Source organism: Phacochoerus africanus, chromosome 5 (genome assembly GCF_016906955.1).
Source record: "Phacochoerus africanus isolate WHEZ1 chromosome 5, ROS_Pafr_v1, whole genome shotgun sequence".
NCBI lineage: Eukaryota > Metazoa > Chordata > Mammalia > Artiodactyla > Suidae > Phacochoerus > Phacochoerus africanus.
Genome location: NC_062548.1, coordinates 471,443 through 483,463, shown reverse-complemented (window position 1 = coordinate 483,463; position 12,021 = coordinate 471,443). Strand labels below are relative to the sequence as shown.

At 43.1% G+C, this 12,021-nt stretch overlaps 1 protein-coding gene across 2 annotated transcripts in view; it reads left to right on the top strand.

Annotated features, from left to right (window-relative positions):
• The window catches only part of IPPK (inositol-pentakisphosphate 2-kinase), a 59,448-nt gene that overhangs the window by 32,769 nt on the left and 14,658 nt on the right, over positions 1-12,021 (top strand). For both annotated transcript variants that reach the window (XM_047779292.1, XM_047779293.1), the window contains exons 10-11: positions 1,885-2,035; positions 2,769-2,871. In XM_047779292.1, coding sequence (XP_047635248.1) covers positions 1,885-2,035; positions 2,769-2,871 — 254 coding nt within the window. The remainder of the gene's footprint in view (positions 1-1,884; positions 2,036-2,768; positions 2,872-12,021) is intronic.

Here is a 12,021-nt window from a genome sequence, read left to right as displayed (position 1 = left end):
ATGGGCTCCTCGTTCACCACCTTTGTCATCTGCTGGCAGGTTCCACAGCATGCCAAGTCTGTGGCTGGTGGAACCATGGCTGGGCACTTATTTTCAGAGACTGACTGGGAAGATGCAGATTCTCCCCGTTTTTTTTTTTTTGTTTGTTTGTTTTTTTGGCCTCGGCACGTGGAAGTTCTTGGGCCAGGGATCGAGCCCATGCCACAGCAGGGATCCAGGCTGCTGCAGTGACAGAGCTGGATCCTTAACCTGTGGAGCCGCAAGGGAATCCTCAGATCCTTGAGTTTTTGTGCTGATGATCCCTGTGCTCGCTGAGAGCCCTCCAGGCTTGGCGGGGGGTGGCCTGCAGGATAGCAGCCCTGCTCTGGCATGCATTTTAGTCGTTGCTGTTCTGCCATGCAGCTGCCCGGGCACACCAAGTCACCTTTCTTCTGTCCCTCATGCCAGATTTCTATTAGCACAAATAAACTTTGTGGGTAGTTTTTGTTAGAAAAATGGTACCTACTCATTTCAGGCAATTTTGATAAAATGATGCCCATATTAGGGTACTTAACCGCTTTTAAGTGGATGGAGCGTGTCTGGAGGGACACAGATGGACACTGGTCGTTGAGGCACCATTGATACCTGTGGACTGCCTTCTAGACCTTCCCTGCAAATGTACACAGACACAGTCTGACCCATGGGACATACAGTACTATGACAAGATCATGTTCTATATGCTATTTTATAACCTGATATTTTTGCCTAATTAGCGTAAATTCCCATCTATATTACCAAGTATATTCATTTTTTCAACCTAACATATTGACTGTGAGGTAGATATTCCACTGTATGGACAGCCTATAATTTTCTTTTCTTTTTTTCTTTTTGCTTTTTAGGGCCACATCCACGGCATATGGAGGTTCCCAGACCAGGGGTCCAATTGGAGCTATGCCAGCCTACACCACAGCCACAGCAACACAGGATCCGAGCCAAGTCTGTGACCTACATCACATGCTGGATCCTTAACCCACTGAACAAGGCCAGGTATCGAACCTGCAACCTCATGGTTCCTAGCCGGATTCGTTTCTGCTGTACCACAATGGGAACTCCGGACAGCCTATAATTCTAACAGGCCCCTTCTAGCTGGGCCTGTGTACTTTTACTCTGTCTCAAGTAATTGGGCATGTTTTGCCAGAGGTCAGAGTGTCAAGACTGCACATGGCCATAGCTGTTCCCTGTGACTCAGGCCTGTATTCCACAGCATCTGTTCACAGGACGTGGCTGTTTCCTCAAGGGTGGGATAAATGGGCTGGGACTCTGTCTCCCTAGCCCTCGAGGGCTGTGGTGCACAGCAGGGGCCCAAGAACACTTGAGCATGGAATTTGGACCTTGTGTCTGCATTGTTCCTGCTATGGCAGCTCCCTGCTCAGTGTGGCCTCACCTCTCAGCACGGGGTGTGGCTCTGGGCTCTGCCACTGCAGTCTTGCAGATTGGGGGATGTCAACATGGTTGTTTTAAATTTTGTGCCTTGTTTTATTTATTTATGTATTTATTTGGTTTTTGGCCATACCCACAGCATATGGAAGTTCCTGGGCCAGGGATGGAACCTGAACCTCAACAGCAGCAATGCTGGATCCTTCCTTGACTGCTAGGCCACCAGGGAACTCATGTCTTATCTTACTTAGACTGAGGGTCATCTCTAAACTTAGATCTGGGCTGGGGTGATAGACTGAAGGATGCTGAGAGGAAGGAGAGGCAGGATTGAGATTGTTTGGGGCCAGCCCTGAGCGAACGTCCCTCATCCCAGCCCCAGCAGCTCCGTGAGGCAGGGTGAGGCCTGTGCCTGCCACCTTCTTTCGTCCTCGACATAAACCTCTTGTTTTCCCCTGATGTTCTTGGTAGGAAAAAGCACCCCGGAGCGCTCAGGGTTACCGAAGGGCTGTCTTCTGTACAAAACCCTCCAGGTGCAGATGTTGGACCTGCTGGACATTGAAGGACTCTACCCTCTGTATCGGCGGGTTGAGCGGTACCTGGAGGAGTTTCCTGAGGAGAGGTGAGGCCCAGGTCCCGGGCTCCCTATCCTTTCTGAGCCCACCTGGGGACACGGGCAGTGGGTCACCCCATGGGAACACAGCACAGGTCTCCCAGAAGGGGGACTCACCCCAGCTACCTCTCCCCCCGCCCAGACGCCAGGCCCAGCCTGGAGACTTGGTGCCATGTGAAGGAGGACCAGGATCCTGTCAGATTAGTCAGTGGTCACCTGCCTGTTTCTAGAAAGGAAAGAACATTCTGTGAACCTGGCAGTCCTGTGTCAGACAGTCCTAAGTGTGTCCTGATTTGGGGCTGAGCCTGCAGGGGGCAGTGCTGCTCCACAGCCAGTGAGCCGCTCCTGTCTGGCCCCAGCGGGGCGCTGGTCTTCAGCCCTGCCTTGTCTGGCCCCTGGTCATGCTGTTGGGGGTTGCGAGGGTCCACACTTGTGGTGGGGGCAGGGGCTAGGGCTGATGCCTTGACCCGGCCCCGCCTCCTCCCCACGGCCCCTCAGAAGCATCTCTGACTGGACACCATTTGTCATAAACAGGAGACATTCAGCCTTGGCTCTCTCAGGTCTGATCTCGCAAGTTCTATTTAAAGCTTTGATGCTTCAGGACAAACTTCAGCATTAGGAGGAAAAAACTGCATCTCTTAATGTTCTTTGAAACCAGATGTGTGACTCTTGAACTGCTACCAGTTTAGCAAATGATTTCCAGACAGCTCTGTCACCCGTTTTTCTGTGCATTCTCCTTCAGAAAAGCATTGCAAATAGATGGGCCTTATGATGAAGCATTTTACCAGCGGCTGCTTGATCTCTCCACCGAGGATGATGGCACAGTGGCCTTTGCACTGACAAAGGTGGGTAGGCCCTTTCAGAGCACACCATGTGTTCCTTTGGGTCTTAGCGCTAACTTGGGGTTTCTCTCTCTCTCTCTTTTTTTTTTTTGTCTTTTGTCCTTTTCTAGGGCCACACCAGTGGCATATGGAGGTTGCCAGGCTAGGGGTCAAAATGGAGCTGTTGCTGCCGGCCTATACCATAGCCGCAGCAACGCCAGATCCGAGCCGCATCTGAGACTCACACCACAGCTCACAGCAGCACCAGATCCTCAACCCACTGAGCAAGGCCAGGGATTGACCCCGAAATCTCATGGTTTCTAGTCAGATTCGTTTTCACTGTGCCACGAAGGGAGCTCCAAGGGTTTTTTCCAAGAAATGTTCCCCAGTGCCTACCCCTGGTGCTTCAAGCAGAAAAACTGGGAGTGAAAACAAAGTGGCTAATGTCTCCCCGAGATAGACCCGTCCAGGTGCTGAAATGTGACCTCAGCGTCCAGAGCGAATTTTCTGGTTCTGGTGGCCACCGCCCACCTCGGGAGCAGCCTCCTCTGTGCCCTTCCTGTGCTGTGGCCCTGGTCCCAGGCCACAGTTCTGTGCTCCTCTTAACAGCCTTTGAACAGGCCGATGCCAGCCATCCCCTCCTCACAGCCCTCTGAGGGCCTGGACCCCAACCTGTGCTGCTCGCGGTGGTCTGCTTCTTCCCCAGAACTCAGGCCAAGGGGCACCCTGGGACAGTCTCTTAGGGAAGAGGCCTGATCTGTTCTTTCTGGTTCTGTGAAATCAAGGAATTTGGGGCCAGGGCGGGCGAGGGGGCAGTCCATGAACTTGGATAGGAAAAAAAATTACATCTTTGTTTTCACTAACCTCTAATTGAAATTTAGTATTTCCTTCCATTACAAATGTGGCAACAACCACTGTGGGGTCGCAGGACCCCCATCTTTACCATTAGGAGAAATCAGATATTTTAATTTCACACTGTAGGTGCTACAGACATCGCATGATAGCTTTATATTCATCACTCTGAGGTTTTGTTATGTAGTGTTTTGTAATACATTTATTTAAAAAATATTTTGGTATTTAACACGGTCACACATTTACTTTCTGTATTTAAAAATGTTATTTTTATTTATTTTTATTTTTTTAGGGCCGCACTTTTAAAATTCGTTTCCACTGCGCCATGACGGGAGCTCCCAAAAATGTTATTTAAAAAAATAAATAAATTTTATTGGAGTGTAGTTGAATTACAAAGCTGTGTTAGTTTCAGGCGTATAGCAGAGCAAATTAGTTACACATGTACATGTGTCCATTCCTTTTCAGATTCTTTGTGCATATAGGGTATTACACAGTATGGAGTAGAGTACACTGTGTTATACAGTAGGTCCTTGGTTCTTACTGTTTTATATATAGCAGTGTGCGTATGGCAGTCCCAGCCCCCTAATTTATTCCTCCCCCCTTCTTTCCCCTTTGGTAACTATAAGTTTTGTTTGAAAATCTTTGGGTCTGTTTTTGTTTTTAAATTCTTTTATATCATTTTTTTTAAATTAAGAGTCCACATGTTAGTGATCTCATATTTGTCTTTCTTCGACTTACTTCACTTAGAATGATGATTTCTAGGTCCATTCATGTTTTTGCAAATGGCATTATTTCATTCTTTTCTATGGCTGAGTAATATTGCATTGTATATATGTACCACAACTTCTTCTTCTTTTTCTTTTTTTTTTTTTTTTTGTCTTTTTGCCATTTCTAGGGCCTTTCCCATGGCATATGGAGGTTCCCAGGCTAGGGGTCGAATTGGAGCTGTAGCTGCTGGTCTACAGCAGAGCCACAGCAACGTGGGATCTGAGCCACGTCTGCAACCTATACCACAGCTCACAGCAATTCCGGATCCTTAACCCACTGAGCAAGGCCAGGGATCGAACCTGCAACCTCATGGTTCCTAGTCGGATTCGTTAACCACTGCGCCACGACGGGAACTCCTACCATAACTTCTTTAATCATCTGTTGATGAACATTTAGGTTGTTTCCGTGTCTTAGCTATTGTAAATAGTGCTGCAGTGAACTTTGGGGTGCATGTATCTTTTTGAAAAAAAAAAAAAATGTTATTCTTAGAGGGATCTGTAGGCTTCACTGGGCTGTCAAAGGTTTTTCTAGATGCTAAAATGGTTAAGGAAGACTGTCCTAGTGGGAGCAAAGTGACGAAAGACAGGAGCAAATCATAGTGACATCTGCATCCTTTGGGCTGCTGCCCTGGAGCCCTGGTCCTGACAGTGTGTCTGTGGTTGTTGTTCATGGAGAGTCCTCACGGTTGTCTCTGGCTGACGCTGGGTACTCCCTCTTCTGCATCTATTGGGTTTTTGAGGAGGTCCCCTCTGAAGCTAAGGGCCCTCAGGTGCTTGGGGTGAAGCTGTCCTCAAGGTGGGGAGAGATCCCAACGGGACCCCTGTCAGAATAAAGTGACAGACTGCCTGATGCTGTCTGCAGCTGGGGTACATTGATTTAGGAGTAAGTATCATTATTCCTTTTTTCAAGAGAAGAAGCATAGGACTTTACGTCCTTTCTTCTACGCATTTCTGTATTTTTCAAAATTCCTAATAAATATGTATGGATTACTTTTGACTTTTATTGTACTTTTTTTAACCTTTTGTGTAAACATAATCTTTCTGTTCAATCCCTGGCCTTGTTTAGTGGGTTGGAAACCTGGCGTTGCCAAGGGCTGCAGTGTAGGTCGCAGATGCAGCTTGGATCCCGTGTTGCTTGGCTGTGGTGTAGGCCAGCAGCTATAGCTCCAATTTGACCCCCAGTCTGGGAACTTCGATATGCTGTGGATTGTCACCCTAAAAAGACAAAAAAAAAAAAGTTTTTAATTTGGATGAGGTCATTTATCTTGTTTTTTTCTTTTGTTAAAGTTCATGCTTTTTTGGTCTTGTATCCAAGAATCAATTGCTAAATCCAACGTCATGAATAATTTTCTCGGTTTCTTCAAAGAATTTTAGCTCTTAAGTTTAGTTCTTTGATCCATCTTGAGTTAATTCTTATATGTGACAGTCTACTCTCATGCTTGTACCCTGCCTTTATTACTGTTGCTTTTTAGTAAGTTTTGAAATTGGGAAGTGTAAGTTCTCCAACTTAGATTGTTTTGGCTATTTGGAGCCCCTTATAATTCCATATGAATTTTATTTATTTTATTATTATTATTATTTGCTTCTTGTAGAGCCGTACTTGTGGCATGTGGAGGTTCCCAGGCTAGGGGTCTTATCGGCGCCTACACCACAGCCACAGCAATGCCAGATCTGAGCCGCGTCTGTGACCTATATACCACAGCCCATGGCAACGCCAGATCCTTAACCCAATGAGTGAGGCCAGGGATCAAACCCACAACCTCGTGGTTCCTTGTTGGAATCATTTCCGCTGCGCCATGACAGGAACTCCACATGTGAATTTTAGAATCAGAAGCCAGCTGGAATTATTAGGGACTGGTGAATGTGCAGATTTTTTTGGGTAGTATGTATGGCCATCTTTATAACAGTAAGTCTTCCAATTTGTTAACATAGGATGCTGTTCCATTTGTTTAGGTCTCTTTTTATTTCAACAATCTTTGGTAGTTTTTGGAATATGTATTTTGTTAAGCTTATTCCTGAATGTTTTCTTTTTGATGCTGTTGTAAATGAAGTTGTTTTCTTTTTTTTTTTTTTCTTCAGGGTCACACCTGTGGCATACAGAGGTTCCCAGACTAGGGGTCCAATCAGAGCTGTAGCCATTGGTCTACGCCACAGCCACATCAATGCTAGATCCGAACCTCATCTGCGACCTACACCACAGCTCACAGCAATACCGGATTCTTAACCCATTGAGTGAGGCCAGGGATTGAACATGCGTCCTCGTGGATACTTAGATTCATTTCCTTTGAGCCAAGATGGGAACTCCTGAAGTTGTTTTCATAATTCCATTTTTAGATTGATGATTGCAAGTGTATAGAGATGCAACTTGTTTTTATATATTGATTTTGCAGCCTACAGCCTTGTTGGATTTATTAATTCGAATTGTTCTTTAGTAAATTCTTTAGGATTCTCTTGTTTTGAGATAGTTTTACTTCTGCCTTTCCAATTTGGATGCCTTCTATGTCTTTTTCTTGCACAGCAGCCTTGGCTAGACCCTTTAGTGCAATGTTGAATGGAAGCGGCAAGAATAGACATTTGTTCCTGGTGTTATTGGAGCAGCATTTGGTCTTTTGTCATTATAATGTTTGCTACGGGCTTTTCAGAGATGTCCTTTATCAGGTTGAAGCAGTTCCCTTCTTTCCTTAATTTGATCAATGTTTTATCAGGAACAGGTGTTGGATTTTATCAAATGTCTTTTCTGCATCCACGGATATTATCATGTGATTTTTGTCGTGTATTCTATAGATACGACATATTTATTTGTGGATGTTAAAACCAACCCTGTATTCCTGGGATAAACTCCACTTGTTCATGCAATATGATTTCTTTTCATATGTTGCTGGGTTAACTTTGCTATTATTTTGTTGAGGCTTTTTGTGTCCATACTCATGAGAGATACTGGATCTGTAATACAAGCCTTGTGGAATGAGTTGGGAAGTGCTTCAGTCTCCTTTTTCTGGGAGGCAGGGTGGGGGCTGAGAAGGATTTATGGTAATTTTTCTTCAAATATTTGATAAAATTCACCACTGAAGCCATCCTGGTCTGGGCTTTTCTTTGTAGATTGTTTTATTTGTTGTTGTTGTTTTCTCTTTTGTGGGGTTTTTGGTTTTGTTTCGTTGTGTTTTTAGTAGGTAGTGTTTTGATACCCATTTCAGTCTCATTACTTGTTACAGGTCTTCTTATGTTGTCTGTTTCTTCTTGAGTCACTTATGATGGTTTGTATCTTTTTAGAAATTTTTCCGTTTAATCTAAGTGGTATAATTTATTGGCCTACAGTTTTTTATAGTTTTTGTCTTTTTTTTTTTTGTCTTTTTGCTATTTCTTTGGGACTGCTCCCGCGGCATATGGAGGTTCCCAGGCTAGGGGTCGAATCGGAGCTGTAGCCACTGGCCTATGCCAGAGCCACAGCAGCTCGGGATCTGGGCCGCGTCTGCGACCTACACCACAGCTCACGGCAACGCCGGATCCTTAACCCACTGAGCTAGGGCAGGGACCGAACCCGCAACCTCATGGTTCCTAGTCGGATTCGTTAACCATTGTGCCACGACAGGAACTCCTAGTTTTTGTCTTCTTGGAGTATATCCTTTACAAGTTACATTAATGAAAGTCTTTTGATAAATTCTCTCTGTATCTGTTTTTCTGGATATGTTTACATTTTGTCATATTTTGAAAGGTAATTTTTTTCTAGGTACAAGAAGGGGTTGATTGTTTTTCTCTAAGCATTTAACCATTTTATACAACAGCATCTGACTGTGGATGTGCTGCTGAGATGTTTTCTGTCCTGGGGAGCTAAACAGGGGATGCTTTCTTCCAGAAAAAGTTTGGATCCTTGGCTTGAGGGAGAAGTCTCAGGTTTAGATCTTGTACTCCATGGTTTATTCCTAGAAACCATGCCTACAGGGCAGCTCAGCCTTCCCAACTGCTCTTTCCTCAAAACTCTAGTTTCAGCTCTTCTGGGAGTAAGTGTGAGAAGAGGGGATTGGATTGGGGATTCCCGTTACCTTCTGCAAGCCTAGCAGGGCATTAAAAATGTCAAAGGGATATTATTGTTTTGTAGGAGGGGCCGTGCAAGTTCTCCATGCTCCTAAACATGTTTTTCTCTTTAGTATGTTCATATAATTGTCATTTATTTGGATGCTATCTTTGTTACTGTTAAAAATAATGTTGACATCCACATTTTTGGACTTTAACCCTTGAGCACTTAAGCATTATCTGCCAGAGAGATTCTTAGAAGTTAAATTGTGGGATTGATATTTGGTAGATTCTGTCATATTGCCACCTGAAAAGATTTTGCCAATTCATGCTCCTGGTAACAGTTGAGGGCCATGTCCCAATGATCTCAAAAACACTTGGCATTACTAATATTTAAAATTTTATTTTTTAAGCTTTTGTTTCATTACTCATTTAGAGTATGAAATAGAGCACATACAGAAGAGTGCACAGTACAAGATGTGTTTTTCACAGAGAAAATTCTTTGAACCAGTTAGGGTCTGAATTTGGAACACTGGAAGCTCATTGGAATCCCTGTTGTTTTCCTGTACAGTTACGTCTCTTCCTTCTCCCTTAAGTTAACTATTGCATTGACTTATATTCCTATAGTTTTAGTTTGTTCTGTTTTTGATTTTTGTTATTACAGAATCATGCATGCATGTGTGTGTGTATAGTCCTGGTTATTTTTTAAGATCTATATAGTATTTATGAGATTCATTCATGTTATTGTGTACATTTCCATATTTTCAATGCTACATAGTGATCTATTGAATGGATATGCTACAATTCATTCATTCTACTGTTGATGGATATTTGATTTGCTCCTAGTTTTTGACTGTTGCGAATAAAACTTCTGTGAAACATTCTTGTACACATCTCTTGGTGTACATGTACATACATTTCTCTTGAATATATTCCTAGGAGTAGAATTTCTGGACCAGGGGAATGAGCATATTTAGCATTAGTAGATACTGTAAAACAGTTTTACCTGTTTACCTATTTACATTCCCTTTGTCAGGCTAGGGTATATATACCTGTTACCCTCTCTGTCACTTGGTTTTGGGTCTTTTCTAGTGAATGTATAATGGTGGCTTATTGTGATAATGAGATTAAGCACCTTTTTCATATGTTTATTGGCCATTTGCATTTTATTTTCCATGAGGTACCTATTTAAGTCTCTTGCCCAGAGTTTGTAGGATTGATTATCCTTTTCTGACTGGTTTGAAGGAGTTAAGTTCTTTTTGGGTTCTGGATAGAAGCCCACTGTCAGATGTATGTGCCACAGGTAACTTCTTCCACCTGCCATTTTACTCTCTTAAATGGAGTCCTTTTAAGAAGGCAAGATCAGTTGTATATTTATATGATCACTTTGTAGTACAGCAGAAATTATCATAACATTGTAAATCAATTATACTTCAACAGAACTTTAAAAATGAAAGCATTGAAAAAAAGAACAGAAGATCATAATTTTAAGGTAGTTTAATTTACGTCTTTTTCCTTCTTTAGCAGTCATTCTCTGTGTTTTTCTACCTAAAGTTCCTATAGATATTTTAAACTATTTGGTGGGTAACCTTCTGCAATTGATTTTTGTTATGGCATGAGATAGAGTTTTATTTTCATTTGGAATTGTCCTGATGACTATAGAGTCATAGTGAATCTTGATTCTCAGTAGAGTAAATCCTTCAACTCTCTTTAAGACAGTCTTGGGTTTTTTTTTGCTTTTTTTTTCAGGCTGCACCCATGGCATATGGGAGTTCCCAGGCCAGGGGTTGAATCGGAGCTGCAGCTGCTGGCTACAGCCACAGCCACAGCGACGCAGGATCTAGGCCGTGTCTGCGACCCACACCACAGCTCACATCAACACCCGATCCCTAACCAGAGTGAGGCCAGGGATCGAACCCACATCCTCATGGATCCCAGCCAATTAATGCTTTGGCTCTTCTTGATCTTTTGCCTGTTTACATAAATTTTAGAATCAACTCATTCAAAAAAAAAAAAAAACTAACAGCAAACACACTTGGAGTTCCCTGGTGGCTCAGTGGGTTAAGGATCCGGTGTTGTCATTGCAGTGGCATGGGTTGCTGCTGTGGGGTGGGTTCCATCCCTGGCCTGGGAAGTTTCATATGCCATGGGTGCAGCATCCCCCACCTCCCCACCCCCAAATAAGAAATAGACTCACAGGTATAGGGAGCAAATTAGTGATTAGCAATGGGAAGAAGGATAGGGGAAGAGGCAAGTTAGGTGTAGGGGATTAAGAGATTACAAACTACTCTGTATGAAGTAAATAAGCTACAAGAGTATATTATACAACACAGAACAGAGCCACGAGCTCATAATAACTATAAGTGGGGTATAACTGTTAAAAATTGTGAATCACTGTGTTGTACACGAAATTATGAGATATTGTACAATCAGCTCTACCTCAAAAAATAAAAAACAAACAAACAACCCCCCCCTTTCAGTTCTACAAAGAAAAGCCTGTTGGAATTTTGATTGATTTGGCGTTAAAATGATGATAAGATTTGACAACTGAATAATATTGAGTCTTCCTACATGGGCATTTTCTTTTTCTTTTTTATGTTTTATTTAAAATCTGATAAAACATTTTATGATTTTCTTTAGGGACCTTATATTTTATTAGATTTAGCCTTAGATACTTGATCATTTTAGATATAAACGTATCTTTTAAAATATTTCATTTTGGAGTTCCCATTGTGGCTCAGCAGAAACGAATCTGACTAGTATCCATGAGGATGCAGTTTCAATCCCGGGCCTTACTCAGTGGGTTAAAGATATAGCATTGCCGTGAGCTGTGGTATAGGTCACAGATGCAGGTTGGATCTGGCATTGTTGTGGGCTGTGGTATAGGCCAGTGGCTACAACTCTGATTCAGCTCCTAGCCTGGGACCCTCAATATGCTGTGAGTGTGGCCCTAAAAAGTCCAAAAAAAAAAATTTCATTTAAAAAATATTAATTGTGGATATATAGGAATGCAATTGATTTTTCTATTTTGATCATTTATCTGTTAACCTTGTTGAAATCACTGATTTTAACAATCTATTTATAGCTTCTATTGGATTTTTGTTATATCTAAAATCACACTGTGAATTTGATTTTTTCCTTTCCTTTTTTTTGGGGGGGGGGAGGCGCTTTTTTTAGGGCCACATCTGAGGCTTGTGGAGGTTCCCAGGCTAGAGGTCTAATCGTGGCTACAGCTGCCGGCCCACACCACAGCCACAGCAACATTAGATCCGAGCCGAGTCTTCGACCTAGCACAGCTCACAGCAACGCCAGATCCTTAACCCACTGAGCAAGTCCAGGGATCGAACCCGTAACCTCATGGTTCCTAGTCAGATTTATTTCCACTGCGCCATGATTTTTTTTTTTCCTTTCAATTATTTATTTTGTTTTGTCTTAACTGCATACAGTTAATTTGTTTTTTTGTTTGTTTGCTTTTTAGGGCCCCACTCATGGCATAGGGAGGTTCCCAGGCTAGGGATCTAATCGGAGCTACAACTGCTGGCCC